At 37.4% G+C, this 17,758-nt stretch overlaps 1 protein-coding gene across 4 annotated transcripts in view; it reads right to left on the reverse strand.

The window, feature by feature from the left end:
* Window positions 1-17,758, reverse strand: part of PRMT3 (protein arginine methyltransferase 3) — a 64,002-nt gene that overhangs the window by 27,877 nt on the left and 18,367 nt on the right. For all 4 annotated transcript variants that reach the window (XM_057414350.1, XM_057414349.1, XM_057414352.1 and 1 more), the window contains 3 exons: window positions 15,310-15,409; window positions 5,788-5,866; window positions 525-712 (listed from right to left, as the gene is read on the reverse strand). In XM_057414350.1, coding sequence (XP_057270333.1) covers window positions 525-712; window positions 5,788-5,866; window positions 15,310-15,409 — 367 coding nt within the window. The remainder of the gene's footprint in view (window positions 1-524; window positions 713-5,787; window positions 5,867-15,309; window positions 15,410-17,758) is intronic.

Here is a 17,758-nt window from a genome sequence, read left to right on the forward strand (position 1 = left end):
GAAGCACTATCAACTTTGCTGCTATTCCCCGTGACAAAGCTGCTATAAAAAAAGGACACCGCAGAAAAGCAAGCATAAAATTAATTCAATTAGTATTGCAGAAACTAACATTGCATTTTCAGACATGGTTGCTCTATTGGATGAAGTTATGCAACTCAGTACACGAACTGAACTGAAAAGGGAAGCAAAGTAAAAGAAAATTCTACATTCCATGTTGTGGAGGGTTTTTTTGGTATAGTTTAAATTTCAGTGACACAACTTGTAACTTAAATGCAAGTTTGGGTTTGGATAGAACAAAATTTAAAACAGAGCAATCTAAATGTGGGAATGCTACTTTATTAAGAGCTCAAACTTGCTAAAACAAAGGCAATTAATGAGTCTTCCAGTCTTAACACCAAGAACCTTACTGCACTTGTAGTATTTTGAAGATGCCAAAATTTGTGTGCATGCGTATTTTTTATCCTCTCCTCCGTAAAAAGAGGGAACTTCTAATCTGCCTTCTACACATTAAAGAAGTATGGTACCTTAATGACACTGGCGGTAGATATCACTGTGTTTGGATCCAGCACTTCCACAAAAGCTTCTGGAATTACAGCCTTCTTCATACAAGACATGTCAAAGCCATATACATCTTCCCAGAAAAGTAGCTTGTCTGCATGTTTCTTCATGTCTCCAACAGCTACTAGACTAATGGTGCACATGTCAGGATAAACTGCAACAAAAGAAACAGATTAGCGATTTTTTTATTTTATGTATGCATAAAGAGGACTTTTTCTTCTTTTTCTTTTCTCTAAGTGAGCAACATCTTAAAAGAACAAATAATTTTTCTCAGCTCTTGGACAAGATACTTTCTACTACTTTATTTTCTGGAGTCCCACTTGTCCACAGAAGAGACTAGAAACTGAAACTCAGTTTTCCCGCATTACTCAAGTATTTCCTCTTCATGACAAAAGATCTTTCCAGTTGAATCCCTCTGCTAGGAAATGACTGGAAACTTGATGCCTGAAGAAAGTAACTTAGAACATACTATTCTGGCTTATATATGGAGACTGACATAAAATGTGTTTAATAACTGTAGAGCCAAAGGAAAATTCAGATGAGAGCTTTGCAATAACAAGAAACCTCTGTGAAAATACCCTATTTCCAGAAAAGCACAAATATACTCACTCAAGAATTTTATTCCTGTTCCTTACCAGCTCTAGCTGGTACTTGCCTTACAACTTAAAAAAATATTTTTGAGTACTGGAAAAGATTAACAACTCTTCTATCTGCATCTGAAGAATATGGAAGTGACCCAACAGAGAATAACTTCCTTGTCAATTCTCCCCACAGCTTTAGGATGACCGCTATCATTCTTACACTATCTTCACACTTCTCCCACGAATATCTTCAGAACAAGTACGCTTTACAGCTTTTCCAAATGGCAGTGCAAGATTGACATTTGCCTTTTTGACTGCTGCCTAGAGCAAAGCCAGTCAATCCCTTAGCAATCTCTATTCACTGCTGACTAGAAAAGACGCAAAGAACAGCTGCTATGAACATGGCAGTCTACAGCATTATCAAACAGTAAGAGAAGCCCAATTTATATTCAGATAGTTTCTTTCCACAAAGAAATTCCAATGTTTTGGGTTGAGTTTTAAAGCCTCTAAAAGCCACATACATTGAATCCTTGAGCTGGCTTCAGAGCAAACTGCCTGAAGTGTTAATAATAAACACTTTATTTTTTTTTTATTGATACACGAGTTTGTCTGTGTTGATAAAATTGAAGCTAAGTTTCTCTTTTTTCTCCCCAAAATCTGATGAACTGTAAAATTAATCTTGTCTTCAGCACTGCCTGAAATTGTAGTTTATCAAAATGAGTATGGAGAAATCATTGGTAGAGCATGGTAAGTCAGAAAAATGGTATTTTTTTTCCCTTGCAAAATACTGAAGATAGAAGCAGAAAATTGAAATTAGAACTTTCATCTAGTGAGAGTAGATTTAGGAAATAAGATCACACATATTAATGATAAATAAGAGCTGTCTAAAAAAGCTTCTTTCTTTTCATGTGAAGACATTAAAGTAAGTAATCTACATTTAGCATGACTAGTTTATGCAAAATATGAACGCACTGTCATTTTTCTCACCTCTGTTTAAAACAGAATAAATAAAGAAACACCAGCAAGCTTAAACTGGAATCCCATTTGTAAGCTATCATCACCCTTACTTTACAGACAAGGGATTCAGAGGAGGTTTCTCCAGGAACAGCCTACAATTAACTTGGCAATACAAAGGCAGTCTGAGAATGGAAACAGGAAGGCGTTCAAACTGCCTTGTCTGAAACAAATAATTTAGTTCCAGCACACCTGACAGTTGCCACACACACAAAGATTTAACATCTGATGGCAGGAGTATTTGCAAGTGATTTCTGGAGCCATCAATAAGGAATTTCCATTTCTTGAAGATCTGATGTTGCTGTTTACCAGCGTGACAACTGCATTCAATCTGGTTTTACCTCCCAGCAACTCAGACCTCCAAGAGCCACCACTGATGCTGCAAAAATTCAAACACAGTGTGAAGCAAGACAACAAAAGCCAAGAATACAAGCCTTTGAGGGAGTATTTTTCAGGGAAATGCTCTTCAAAAGAATGCCAGGTGTTTGGCGAGAAGAGCAATGCAAAGAGACTGGAAGTCTCTAGTTACAGAATACACTTACAGGAGCATGCTGGCATCACTGCAAGTGAAAACCACAGCAAAAAGTAATCAACTAGTTTATAACCTTCCCTCCTTTGAGTAGCCCACGTTTCTGGGACATTGTGTTAATAACAAAAAGTTTACCACGTCTATCAAGCATTAAATATTTCAGTGGTACAATAATTTTTAATTAAATCTCTTGGTGCACACAGCAAATCCTTAAATTAGTAGTGGAACTTATGATTGATTACATATCAAATATCATTATATATATTATATACACAGTGCTTAACAAGAAGCAAAACCGTAAACACTAATGCTGTAATCTAAGCTGCAATTTTAGTTTAGCCCATCAAATTAACAACAAAGAAGTAGACAATGCGTGTTCAGAATCTACAAGAAGAAATCTGTGTTCCATCAACAGTGCATAGGCAAGAGACTACAGTGATTCATTAACTTCCAAATTTACCTAACTTATGTACAGAAGCATATGCTATACTGAGGTTTGACTGGAAACATAAGCATGTTATCTAAATATCAGCCTAAATCATCTAAACACTGTAGGTTTTTGAAAATGTTTAAATGCATCTGCTTAAAAAACTGCATTTGCCATCTCACCCACTATCCTCGATCCCCTGCTCTTTCTGCAACCCTGCAATACTTGCCCATGCAACCTGACAGACTTACTATTTTTTTAATCTCATTAAGCCTATAATTTAATAATTTTTCCTTCTCACGAGTGAAATGAACAAAATGCTGATTGGACAAAAAGCACAGTCCTCAATGCTCTCACAGATTCATCGTTTTGACCATCTGTCCTTCTCGACTCAGTGCCCAGAAGTCATCTGTCACTAGGAACAGCTCACGTGGTGAACAGAATACAATGGGAAATCCTTTATCGCTTAGCAATGCCTCACAAACTTCACGATGCTGAAGGGTAAGGCAGCAATCCTACAGGGATATGGAAATGATTCCAAGTGAATACCATCATCATTTCAATGTGACCAAGCAAACAGCATTACGTTTTGAATGACACCCTCCTTACCTATGTCACCCCTCACTAACGTGCACTGCCCTCAAGTATATGCAAAAACCGCAAGCCAGTAACAGCTCTAAAGAACAAACAGATGGGTCCTGGACAGCAAGCATTTTGTTCCCAAATAAAGCTATTATGTACTGTATACATTACCCTAGACAGTTTGGCATAATTCACTTCAGCTGGCCAACAGGCTAAATTGAAGTAACGACGATATGACTGACTGAACACAAAGTTACACATTTGGATTCTATTCCTAGCTCAATCACTCAAAGATCTGGCCAAATCACAGCTGCTTCTACTGCTATTTTTTAGCTTTCAAACAGTCCCAGTAATAATGATCTTGGATTCAACAGTACAAAGCGGCTCAAGACAAAGTTAAGCTTTACGGAAGATTCAGGAGTTTCTCTGGTAAGGCTTCACATGGGAATGAGCTCTTAGTTTTGGCTCACCTAAACCTGGATATGCCCACAGTCCTGCTGCTATTCATCCACACTGCAGAAGTGTCTGTCTTGCTAAGCTGACTGGTGAGCAACTTACTCAGTAACCTTAGGCACAGCCATTTACCTGCTATACAAGCTGGCAGGGGAGCAGCAATTGTGAGCATCTTAAGAAAACAGCGTTCCATTTAAAATCTGTCCATACCAACCTGTGACTGTACAACACTGTATCCTTTGAAGAGTCAAATAAGGTCCGAACATATTCCCAAAGCACAAAGTATATGTGTACTGCAGAATCAGCATACCCTGTCTTTCAAAGGAAACTTTGGGAGGCACGAGCCCACTACCAACAATATAACTAGAAAAAAAGACACTATAGCAGTTTCAATAGAGGTCACAAGCCTCTGGCCCTTTTCAGAAGCTTTGGAAATAGTAGTGAAACATAAGATTCCTTACAATTTTAGGGAATGTCCCCCAGACTTAATCATATTGCAATGTAAAATTATCATCATATATCTGTAACAGAGCTTAGAACAACCGTATTTCAGATCTCCTGACAATTCTAAATTGCTAAAAACAAAAAAAGCTCTTACTCTGTCATGTTGTTCAAGTGGCTTCTAAATATTTCACCACATGAACAGTAATCTCTTGCTGGTATAGTCAGCTTTGTGGCCAAACGTGGAACCATTGCATAATCCCCCCTTTTTTCTACTGCACTCTGTAGCATACAAAAGCTCGCTGCAATCAGAGAAGCACTGCAGTGAGCACTGTTAAACAGTCATTAATCCAATCATGAAGTCAGCGTAGTGAAACTAACTATGTGCATGGTTAGCACAAAAGGGGAAAAAAAAACCAACCCAGACTGATGACTACAATTGCAAAGGTCAATATGAAATAGAATACTGACAAAGGAATAGAGCACAAGGAACAAAGCATATGCAGAACTGGTGCAGAAAATGGCATCACATGAGGAATAAATATTTACAGGCACTTAAACACTGCTTAAGATGACACCACTTAACCTACTTAAAAAGATAAAAGAAATCTACTTAAAAATAAAACTTTTATATTCTGTCCCTTCCCTACCATCCAATCACAAAGAAAATTAGTATATTCCCAGCAGGATAAAATATGCTGAAGAAACCAATGTAATTCCATTAGTTATTTCATGCAGCTTCTGTTGTTTGAAACTATGGTCTCCCCATGCAACCTCCCTCCTCCAAAAAAAAACATCCTATCCATTCTTTCTATAATTCACAACAGCTTACTCAAACAGTGCCACATCCCACAGAATAGAACTTATTTTCCTCTGTTTATAGTTATGCAAAAACTGGGATTTTGAGAGGTGAAAACAAATGCCCGCGTGTGGGAAGAAGTAGGGAGGAAAAATTTAGACTGTACTCAAGAATAAATAACCCCTTCTATTCTTAAAAACACCATTAACTTGAGACCTTGATACCCCATCTAACATTCTTCTATTATCCATACAGTAAATTAATGCCTTGAAGCTCATACTAATGGAAACATTTTTCATTTAGACTGGCAACTTTCTCATCCATGCATAGCTTATTCTAAGTCTCAGAGTTCATTTAGTTTCCCCCCAGAGCTAAATTTATTAAAAGAATTATGCACACCAACCTGAGCCTCCCTCAGTCAGGTATTTGTCCTTTGCATAGATGACAGAATCCAGCATTGACTCAAAGAGAAGGAAATAACCCTGTTTACAGAAAAAGGAAAGATTTCAGAAATCATCATGCTTCTTCTGTAGCCTATTTAATCAACTTACATATAGACTTTCTTAACATATTTTAAGAATTTCATATTGCTCATGTACCTCAAAAAGAGCCAGCACCCAGAGAATTTCTCAATGGCAGTACTTTCACCTCAAAACTTATGTTACATGAAATACCATCTTTAATTTCCCAAACAACAAGTATCTAGCACCTAACTAAATAATAAAGTATAGGCAACACACCAACAATTACCCTATAGTCCTACAACATCAAAAGAAATCAAATTCAATTCAAAGTGAAAAGCTATATGGATTGATTTTTTTCGTAATAACTTGGAGGCACCATACAAAGAAAATACCCAAACCCCAAGAAAATCCCTTCCCACTTCAAACTTCCAGTAACATTAAAATTGTCAGAGAAACACCAACTGGAATGCATCTTTGCTGCTTCACGTCTGCAATCTCGTGGTGCCCTGTGGCAGCTTGGGCAATGCTCACTAAGGCAGAAATAAATCATACGCCAAAGACATAGGTTCTCTGGATGTTCTGCATCATTTAGCAGCGACTGAACTTAAAAGAATTCTCAGGATAAAAACGGTCAGAACTAGATTTACATGAGTTTTTTGGTGTTAATTTGACAGCAGTTTAATCATACTGCTATGCATGTTTAGAATAAGTTATTTTAAACTTTAGTCAGCCATTTTCTGAAACAGAAAATAATATTTCTTAACTCAACATTTCCAAGACATAAAACACCCCCATATAGCAGTATTAGATACAAGTTATATAGAACATACTTTTCCTCAACTACTTTTAAGTAAACTGCAGATTTCCAAGAGATATATAAACCCTTTGGTTTTCACTTGATTTACTTACTTTACACCCTTTCTATCTTCCAAGTTTGAGAACAATCCTCATACTTACCAAATACAACACCACATTCTTATGACATGAAATCAATTAAGACAAATTAAACTGGCACAGATTTTGGATTTTCACATAGCATCACAACTCTCATTTTGCTTAAAAAAACAGCTTAGCCATATGGTTTGATTTATACACTCATTGCCAATAAGAAAGAAGAAAAAAAGACAACTGCAAGTCCAGAATTAGGACCTGCAGTCCTACAAGCCCGGACAGCAGTAACCAACCACATTTTTACAATCAAAGGGATTATTTTTTATTTTTGAAGGGAGACCTTATTCAGCCTTTCAGTACCTAAAGGGGACAAAAAGAAACCTGGAGAGGGGCTTATTAGAAGGGCAGGTAGTGACAGGACAAGGGGGAATGGCTTTAACCTGACAGAGGGGAGACTGAGATGAGATCTTAGGCAGAAGTTTTTCCCTGTGAGGGTGGTGAGGCACTGGCACAGGTTGCCCCGAGAAGCTGTGGCTGCCCCATCCTTGGCAGTGTTCAAGGCCAGAATTGGCAGGGCTTGGAGCAACCTGATCTAGTGGAAGGTGTCCCTGCATGTGGCAGGGGGGTGGAACTGGATGAGCTTTAAAGTCCCTTCCAATCAAAACCATTCTGTGATTTTACGATCATGCCTCCTTATTGAAGATAGACAGCACTGCATAGGAACTGTACAGCTAAGAATACCAAGTTTACTCCAAGTTCATCACATCTTGAATGTTTATTTCATCTAAAGCTCTTAGAACAAAATATTCTGCAAGTTCAAAATTACTTATAAACGTCACCATTCACAGTGCAGTCTGAAAAGAAAACTAACCTAAAATTAAAATTAGAACACAAGAAACTTGAAGCACAATGTATATGCATTCAACAAGAACACAGTTTGAAGAAAATGGAAATGCCCTCTTCTCAACCTGTTTCTTCCAGTAACAGGACAGTGCGTTACTGGGCATTCTTCTTCCAAATGTTGTTTGCTCTTCCACTTTACTGCCTGTTTTTTTGCATGTCCTTAGAACTGGTCCAGAACAAAGACTACTGCTTTTTGAGCAGTACTTTTAGTAAGCATTTGCAAAACAGTTGCAAAGACCAGGAGCTCTAATTGCACCACGCAGACTTTATGCTTACGGCATAGAGCACAGAATAGGACCAGAGTTTTATTTTTTTTACTCTTACTCTTACAGTTTTAAAAATAATTTTAAAAAAATCCTTTCAGATGTCTTTAACTGAAAATGAGTTGTTTTTACAGTATTTTAAATGTAACCTCTAGGACACATCTTAAGACCAGTTGTCACCAAGAGTCATTAAGTTATGAATCAACATTTTTACGGATCAGCTCTTCAGTTATTTCTTCCTGGCTAAAATGCCCATCACCTACGTCTGCCAAACAAGTGCAAGAAGTACAGCTGCAAAACACTTTTTCATGAGAAATGCAGGAAATTGTCACTGTCCTTTCCCTGACCTTTGCAATCCCAGTTCTATCTTCCCCCAACTCATTATAGCATTCCTGTAAGTTACAATAAGCTGTCAATGGTACTGAATTAATTCATTTATCACTTATACCAAAGCCTTTTGCTCAGTGTGCTGTGCTCATCTGTAGTGTAATTTAGAACATAATTTCACAGCCTGCTGCCTCACCTGTAGGGGTGCCATCTGGAAAAAGAACTGCACCCGACATCTCTTTCCCATGATGCTGTGGGGCACTCTTGCTTCTACCCCAGTAACATTCAGGGGTTTGCTTTTTCTTAACTGTGTATGAGCATCCTCAAAATTCATTACAAAAAAGAGATCTCTGCGAGCAGCATATTACTATTTCAGTCTTGGTAGTGGCTAAACTAAGAAAAGCTGACATGTTCTCTGTTTAAAGGCAAACTGAATACAGAGCACATCTTAAAGTGTTACACTGTCATATGTGTTTTCTACTAAAAAGCTGACCATTTCTTTCTCAAAATGAAGTTCCTTATTTTTATACTTTCAAAGCTCAAAATAAATGGTTTTTCTCCACCCCACAATGAACATACATATATATAAAGGGATTTGGACAGAACAGAAACACACAGCACCCTGGAGTTGCTCTGTTCAAGCATATATCTGTCCTACATCATGTCCAGCCAAGAACTCAGCTATCAAAATGCTTGAGCCCACTGACAAACTGAATCCAGAGGAACATGAATATCCTTTATATTTGTATTTTGAGTTTAACAGAATTATAAAAGGCTCACAAGGCTTTAGTGGCTTAATATCTCCCATTGTTACATTCTCCTCTTACTACAGCACTAACATTTATTTTCAAAGCTACATAAAAATCTTTTACCAATTAATCAAAATATAAGTATAGGAAGTTCTTTTTACATTAGTGCTTCAGTATTCATTATGATATTCTTCATGAAGAAAAAGAGATTAAGCTCTTTAAAAGCATCAAGACACAACAACAACACTAAATATGCCACACTGTGTGGAGAATACTACAGAAAAAAGTTTTGTTTAAAACATAAATTATTTGAGATTAAATATGGCTCTTCATGTATAGCTCCCTTACCTGTTCCTATCAAATACCATAGTGGAACTTGGGTTCTTCTCCACTTACTTTCTACTCATTGGTGAAAGCCATATATATATTTCAAAAAGTGGTATTAGCATGCTTACAATAGCAAGAAATAGCAGAATTTTTGGTACAATGGAGAAAACTTGTGAAGATAGAACTAAGAAGTAGTATTTACTTGAATAAGCATTGAGCTTCCCCCTGCCCTTTATTAAAGATCCCTTTTATGATTTGCTGTAACATAACTGAACCTGGTCTGGTACACCAGATTCAGTAAGGCCCAACACTTGAATATTTAAAGAGATAAAAGGCAGCTATCAAATCTCTGGTCCAGAGAATGGACTTATTTTGTTTTCAGTCCCTATCAATACAAAAGAATACATTAATACAAAAAAAGTGCATTATTTTCTTAAACCAAAGTTTCTAACTGCAAGGTTTTCATTGGACTACAGAGTAAAACACATTACAGAGGGTATTATAAAACAGATTGGACAATGCATTCTGATTTAAAATATAAAAATCTACTCACAGATGCACAAACCTGATGCTGCAAACTCAGTTCTGTGAAAAATTCCTTTCTATTTGACAAAATCCCCCCCCCCCCAAATCTGTCGCACATTTAAATGAGAAGCGGCACCTACATGTAAACTGCGTGCTGTGGTGCGGCACCACTTCCCTCATGACAAGCCAGCCTTCCTGCTGATCTCTCATGTATGATTTAATTAAAAAAGAAAAAAATGGAAATAATTCATTACTGACAGAGCAAGCCCACACATTTCAAAACCACAGCTTGACTTTATTATTATGCACACCCTGTTGTGTTCTTAACTATGAGTGAGAACACCAAATGGGAAGACCTGAAGAACAGAAAAGTGATACCCATTACTGGTGTTGGGAAAAAAATAATTCATGCAAGGAAACAATTCCTTGATAAACCCATTCTGAAGTAAAGAAATTAGAGCATTCAGCTATGTCTGATGCTTTTTACAGAGCATTGTTAAAACCACAAAAAAGCAAAGCCCCATTTTTACACATAAAATTGTAAATTATTGCTGTGTTATAGAACACTTATATTAATGCTCCTCCAAATACTAACAGAAACAATAGAGAATATTAGGACTACAGAAAGATTAATACGTGTTCAAAGAAAGCCAGCACTGTGTATCTGTCATAGAAACAGGGAAAAGGAGGAAGAAGAGAAAAGATGATTGCAGTGTTTCAGACATGCTCACTTCCTAGTCCTTTTCTCTAGATCCTGAATAACTCCCATTCACAGCCCATCCTGGTATCACTTCAGAATTATCTAACCAAAAAAAAATAAATAAATAAAAAAAAACACCCCCCAAAAAAAAGGAAGGAAAAAGAAATAAATTAGCTGCCTGAGCAATGATATGCTTAGGAGACAAGAGTACTGGATTCTAACATTGGTTTATTTTAACTTGGAGTCCACCTCTTTTCCTTGCGTAAAACTTTACTGCATATTCAGTATCATAAAGCACTGCATGAAACAGCAATTTATGAGTATGCACAGTACTCAAAAAATATATTTGAGACAACTGTCTCAGACAATCGTTTCTCAAAGTAATCCTCCTTAGAAGCAAGAAATGGAGATAATTTTCAAGTTTATTAAACTCAACCTCTAGCTTTACAGTTGTAGCTAGAGAAAGGAAGGGAAAGCATACAGAGAAAAAAACCTGCAACACAGATGCAGCTGGGTAAGAACATTCCAGAAAAGCACTACATCCACTTTGTTTTCTCTGCAGTCACCCTTTCAATAAGCAGTCCACAAAGTTTACAATTACATTACCAAAATCCATGTGCAATAACACAGCCACCTTGTCATGTTTGTAACAAATCTTTTCCGGTCCAGTATTCAATTTAATAAAAAACTACCTTCAGCACTTTGCACAGCAGTTCTCATTTCAAACTTACATGCTGTATGTAAAATTACTCTAAATACAGTAAACCATTATTGTTTCTCAAAATTTATTGTTTCTAAGGAGAATGTGTAAATGTGATCCTAACTGAGAGCAAGTCTATGGTGTATGCATCTTCTCAGGACTTTCCCACCACCCGTAAAAACAGCAGCACATCCAAGTCAAAATACTAAATCCCTTATGAAATCTGAGAATTTGCAAACTGTTTTCAGGTCAAGTCACTTGACAAGGGATTTCATCCCTTACACCAAGGTGCAAAGAAATCACTGATGTGGGTTCAGAAATGATTTGCAGCTAAGATTGCCATGAGGCAGTGTACACAAATAACTGTACCTTTGCTTAGAAACATCATTCATGTTAAGTCTGCAGTTTGACTAAGAAAATAAGATATTTGCTTGTAGATGCTCTACAAGCAGACAAGCAGAAAAACATCAGAGGCTGGTACCTGCAACCACTAACAATAATTTGAAGTTCCACAAACTAAGGCTTTCAACAGTTTCACACATCAGAGCTACAGGCAACCAAGCAGGATGGTGCATCAGAAGCTTACAGCCCTGCTATAGAGTATCAAATGACCTTGGAGAGGGAAACCTCTACAAAACAAGGCCAGCAGTGAGATCTTACATAAAATTCACCCATTCTTGCATTCAAACAACCTTTCTCAAAGAACTGGAAGACATTCTACTTATAGAATCAGTTTGGTTAGAACAGCCTATTACTTGGCCATTCTTGTGCTCATTCTGAAGTCAATGTGATTCACTGGGTGAAGCTGCTCTTTGGTCCACCTGCTCTACTGTGTCCTGCTGGTTCACAGCACACAAGAAGCTCTTGTGCCAGGCTGTGCACTTCACCAATGTTTTGCTGTAAGGAATGCACAGCTGTCTTTGGGGAGAAAAAGTCTAAACAGGTGGCTTTACCTCGGTCTTCAGTAGTCCAACAGGCCGTCAAACTTCAGCAATCTACCTTTTGGATGGCAGAAGAACAGCTCATCACACCTTCCACTGTCTTTCTCAACAGCTTAAACCACAACATTCTCATACTGGTTTTACCCATACACAATCACACAGATCTCCTGCTTATCATCTCATAATACTCTCACATACTTCAGTTGTTTCAAACAATGCATTTATGTCTTTATATTAAAAGATCACTGCTAGTTTCTTTCATAGGCTTTAATAAAGTCACTGAAGGGAGAGCTGCTCATCACTCAGCTACTAAACCTGGAACATGACAAATCCATATCCAGGTGAATTTAAAATGGAAATATATTATTTTGGAAGGGGACAAGTACACATGCGAAATGTAATTTGACTCCATGTATACAAACAAACTCATACTGCCCTATCTGCTGTGTAATATTTAAGATGCTTCTCCCATTTGCACATTTAGATGGAACAAATTAAAAAAAATGAAAGAAGGAGGCACAACAAAGCAGTCTGTGCAAGTCACAGATCACACCTGCTTTTAATTTTCTGATGTTCCAGGCACAGCTCTAAAGGACAAAAAAAAAAAAAAAGCAGCCTATAGTGCACTAAATGCAGTTTGTTTTCTGAACTGCAACTTTTCATATTTTTGTAAGAAAGAAAGAACACTGGTCCCACTAGAATTTTCCTACTAATCCATGCAGATTCTTTAAATAAAGAGCTAAAATCTGACATACTCTTTTTTGTTCTCATGCTTCAAATTTGCAACATTTTCAAGCACTTAGATTCAGATATTAACAAAACATTCCAGACTGGCCAGACTGGCCAATATCATGTAGGGAAGGGAAAGAAAAAGCAAATTCACACAAGAAAGCCAGACAAAGAGGAACCTTCATTTACATCCAGGCAATATAATGTTCTTTCTGGACAGTGCTGTAACAGTGCGTACACTGGCTATCAATCTTACTTCCACAGCATTGTTCTCTTTATCTCTGTATTGCAGCAACCTATAAAAATACTAACATTCCTAAATATTTAGAATAACTAATAAAGTGAAATGCACGTCTGTATAATTATGATATTACAAGGTCAATTAGCACACAAATGGCAAACATGGAACACTCAATACTTCATTTCTAACAAGAGCTGCTTTTGAAATCCTTTACTTCACCTCAGAGGCACTGACTTAAAACACGACTTAAGCTCTTCAGCAACCGAGCTGCTTTTAAAAGCAAATCTTGGGCTGCAGAATGAGAAATAACATTTTTGGGAACGTTATTCTTGGTGCACAACCGATTAAAAGTTGCCCTGAAAGAACTATAATTACATTTCTAGAAGTCACTATCCAGTCAGAAATTGCCAACTGTAACACTATTTTTAAACCCACAGTTCAAGCCAACGGCTTAAGCCTTCCTTGAAACTAGCACCTCAACACTAAATGAAGCTCATGTTTCAAATAAGGTTCATTACAGTAGTGGACAAAAAACTTTTGCAGCTTTCCACCTCACTGAAATACGTAATACAAAAAACTCAGAGGAAAAAAAAACCCCAATCAATTCATTTCCACCTTTACATGGAAGCTAGTTAAGACAGATATGGATCCTGGAACTAGATGAACCCAAACCATTCTATTATTCTGTGATCCACAGTGGACATGTGACCACTCTCCAAAAGGCTGCTGTATATAGTAGAAGAGACACATTCTGTAAAACAACTACAAAAAAAAACAAGTGATTTAGAATGTAAGTTTCCATCACTGATGTTCAACTTGAAGGACAAAAGAATTCTTCATTAAGTCCAAACAGTGGGAACCAGCATGAAAAAAAGAACATGTTTTGAAGTGTTTTTTGAAGGTCTGCAACATGAGGAGACTATCAGGAGGAATATCAGAAGTCTTCAAAAAACATCACAAGGGGTGTATCCTACTGTATTTTTGATAGGGAACAGGCTTGATCAGTCACTACAAAGTTCAGCCTGGCACTGGGCCTTGCCACACAGATTTCTTCCTTAGAATCAATGGCAGGTAACAAGCACAACTGTCTAACAGTCACAGAATCATAGAATCAACTAGGTTGGAAAAGACCTTTATGATCATCAAGTCCAACCTTTACTCCAGCACTGCCAAGTCCACCATTAAACCATGTCATAATTTGTGAACACCTCCAGGGACAGTGACTCCACCACTACACTGGGCAGCCAGTTCCAATGCCTGAACACCCTCTCAGTGAAGAAATCGTTCCTAATATCCAGTCTAAACCTCCCCGGTGTAGCCTTGAGATAGTTTCCTCTTGTCCTATCACTTGTTACTTGGAAGAAGAGCCCAGCCACCTCCTGGCTCCATCATCCTTTCACGTGGTTGTACAGAGCGATAAGGTCCTCCCTGAGCCTTCTCTTCTCCAGACTAACTTCCCCCAGTTCCCTCAGCTATTCAGAATATGAAAGAAAACAAACAGGCAAACAGCTGAAATCCAATGGATTCCAGGAAATGGCCCATTTACACACTGCATTGACTGTTGGCCACCTCTTCATTACGTGCTCTTAAAATCAGTTACTCCATTTTTATACTAAAAAACTGCACTGAATAGTAACGCTGTTTTCAAGCTCTAGATGTATTTGCACATTTCCCAGTGCGTATGCTCCTCACCTCCTTATCCCATTATCCACACAGTCATGACAGTCTTTAGCTGTCTTTGCAGACTAAAGGTATTTTACTCATCAGAATGATCGAGCTAGATGACTACTACAATATTTCTCCATTACTTTCACCTGAGCAGCTACAATAGTATTACTGAGGCATACAGTACTGTGTAGACAGGCATACTAACTACTACTTAACAGAAACTTACTGCTGTACCCAAAAGAGCTCAACTGTACTTACAGAACCTTGACTTGAAAGAGCATGAACAAAAGAGATCAAGAGTTGTACCCCAGTACCACATAATTTGTACCATTATCCCTCCTCACATGCTGTCAAGGACACTTGCAAGCATGATATATTTTTGGTTAAAAAAATCTCATCACTTACAAGAATCATTTTTACATGAAGAAAAAAAAAAAAAAAATTACAAGTTTTCCTAAAAATAGTTATGTCCTGAAAGGAATATTCATGCATCTTACCATCCATTCAGATACTATCACATCCACTTTTTCCAACGGCAGATCTACTTCTTCGACTCTTCCTTTGACTAACGTAATGATATTTTCAAGTTTATTTAATCTGCAAGTCACAACATCAACAAATTAGTTTCCATTTCCAAGTCATTCTGTCAAGAGAGATAGAATGATGTTTGTATTTTGCCTTTCTCCCTCCAATAACTTTTTTAACTCTTCTCAGTTATATTTCAGAGGGAATGATTTCGAGTAGCCAAAAAACAGCAGCAGATTTAGTGCCAGGCAGAGGTGTCAGACAGTAGACCTGCATACCTCTAACATGGTGTGTGTGGAAATGTGTAAGCTTCAGAAATCAGAAAAATAGAGAAAAAGACAACTTAAAATTACACTTCTGTTCAGAGTCCCTTGTTCCCAGTTCTCCTTCTTTGACCCCTGTAGCCTATAGTAATTAGAGGCTACTTATCACACTAGGATAGCAATGGAAGTTAACTTCCTTGCAAAGCTGTTTTGCACAGCTTTTTCTTTTTATTTATTTAAAACTAGCTGCAAAGTCACTGCAAGCAAACATTCCCTCTAGATCAGTATTACAGCTATTCCACAATAAAGGCATCCTTCCCACTGTGATTGGGGCCAAAATCATCTGCAATGTTTAGTAACTGCAGTCATCAGGTATAAAACCTCATATGCAAGTAAGGGTACCACCGTCCTGTGTAAAGAGGAAGGTACTGTGATATGACTACACCTTTTTAAACAAAAACTGCATGACAGTGAAATTACCAAATATGTAAATGCTTGAAATATAGTACTTTTTTCTTGGCAAACCATATTAGTCTGTCTTGCACATATGTGTCTTGCACATACACAATATCACAATAGCTGTTCTTAGTGATGGCAGAAATGTATTTCCACCCAATAAATTTATTTTTCTATGGCAGTTCTTATCTCTGCCCCTTCCCTCCCTATCCTGATATCTTACTCACATTCTGTCTGGCTTTCAACAGAATGTTCAATGTGCAGACTGGTAATCACATTAAAAATTCAATCTAGAAGAAAATGGGAAAACAACCAAAAATGAAGGGAGGCAAAGGAAAGGGTCAAAGGGCTACTTGAACATGTGGGCTGTTGGAAAGATCAATTAACCACTCTACATGAGACAGTTTTCTGATAGAAGAGTAGCACTTTATCACTAATATCATATTTAATGCAGTAAACAGAAGTAAACCCTGAAGTTCTAAGTGAGAAATAAAATGCTGAAGAGCTATCCCCCACAACCATATTTCAAGAAGGACAAAAAGAGATTCCAGGATAACTTCCTAGATGACCACACACAAGGATACAATTTAAAACAAAAGAGGAAACAAATTCATTACATACTTGTTTTCAATTGCAAGGTATTAAAAATCCCCGAACAAACCTATGTAGTTTACACACTGCAGGAAAAACTGATCAGATGCTATATTTAGGAAGTATAATTCAAGTTTCTATTCTACTATAACAGTGATGGATGACAACAATACACTCATTCAGTGTGCTGGAAATTTTATGAGCAGCCATTCACAGTAAGAAAAAGGCAAGTATTTAGTTACAGATAAGTTTATTGTGTAACTTTGGGAAATAATCATGTCACTCAGGCACTTACTCCAGTTCACTTACACACATGGGTTGCTAAGTTTCTAGTCATGAACATGCTAGGAATGATTCTGAATTCTGGAAGGCACAAAAGCTCTTTTGGGCACATGCTGGAATCACTGCAGAAGCACACTTCAATACAGAGTTTTAAGCTACACAGCTGTTTAGCATTCCAATAAATATTTATTACTCTGTTACAGGTTTGTCAGCTCTATTCCTTTAGGAAAAGGAGATTTAACAAAACAAATATAAATAATTTTGATATGAACAGAAGACTTTAATGTGAATTGAATCTTTTAAAGCAGAAGGCATCTATCAAGGTGTACCTTACACTGATGGTTCACTGTGTACTTCAAGTGGCAATTCATCACTCTTAATGGTTTAAGAGTTTTGATTTGTGGCTTTTCTTAAAGGCCTGCCTGTCTCCTCACCAAGTGGAGAGATTGGCTGATACACCAAGCTGGCTAATACTTCTATCCTCCTCTAAGTAACAACACATACAGGACTTTCTGTGCACTTGTTTGAAGGAATGAACAATCCTAAGATTGTCGTCTAGTACATTAGAAATAAAACACTTTCACATTTGTGACTGTTCTAGAGATGTTACAGATTCCTGAAAAAAGTCCTCATTAGAGAACAAGTTCTTGTGCCAAAAGCATTTGAGTCTAAGTTGCACCTAATGCTTAACATGGTACTTTTCTTAAACAGGCATTTATTTAGCAGTATTACAGTATCCAAGCATGTGGTGTTGCATCTCGACTGTGAAGTGGTATCTAACCCAAAAATTCTACCAAGACAACGTTACTTCTGTGCAGCCTCACCTTAG

This window comes from Pezoporus wallicus, unplaced genomic scaffold, assembly GCF_028554395.1.
Source record: "Pezoporus wallicus isolate ANWC-B61680 ecotype Strahan unplaced genomic scaffold, APGP_CSIRO_Pwel_v1 contig_5967, whole genome shotgun sequence".
Classification (NCBI taxonomy): domain Eukaryota; kingdom Metazoa; phylum Chordata; class Aves; order Psittaciformes; family Psittacidae; genus Pezoporus; species Pezoporus wallicus.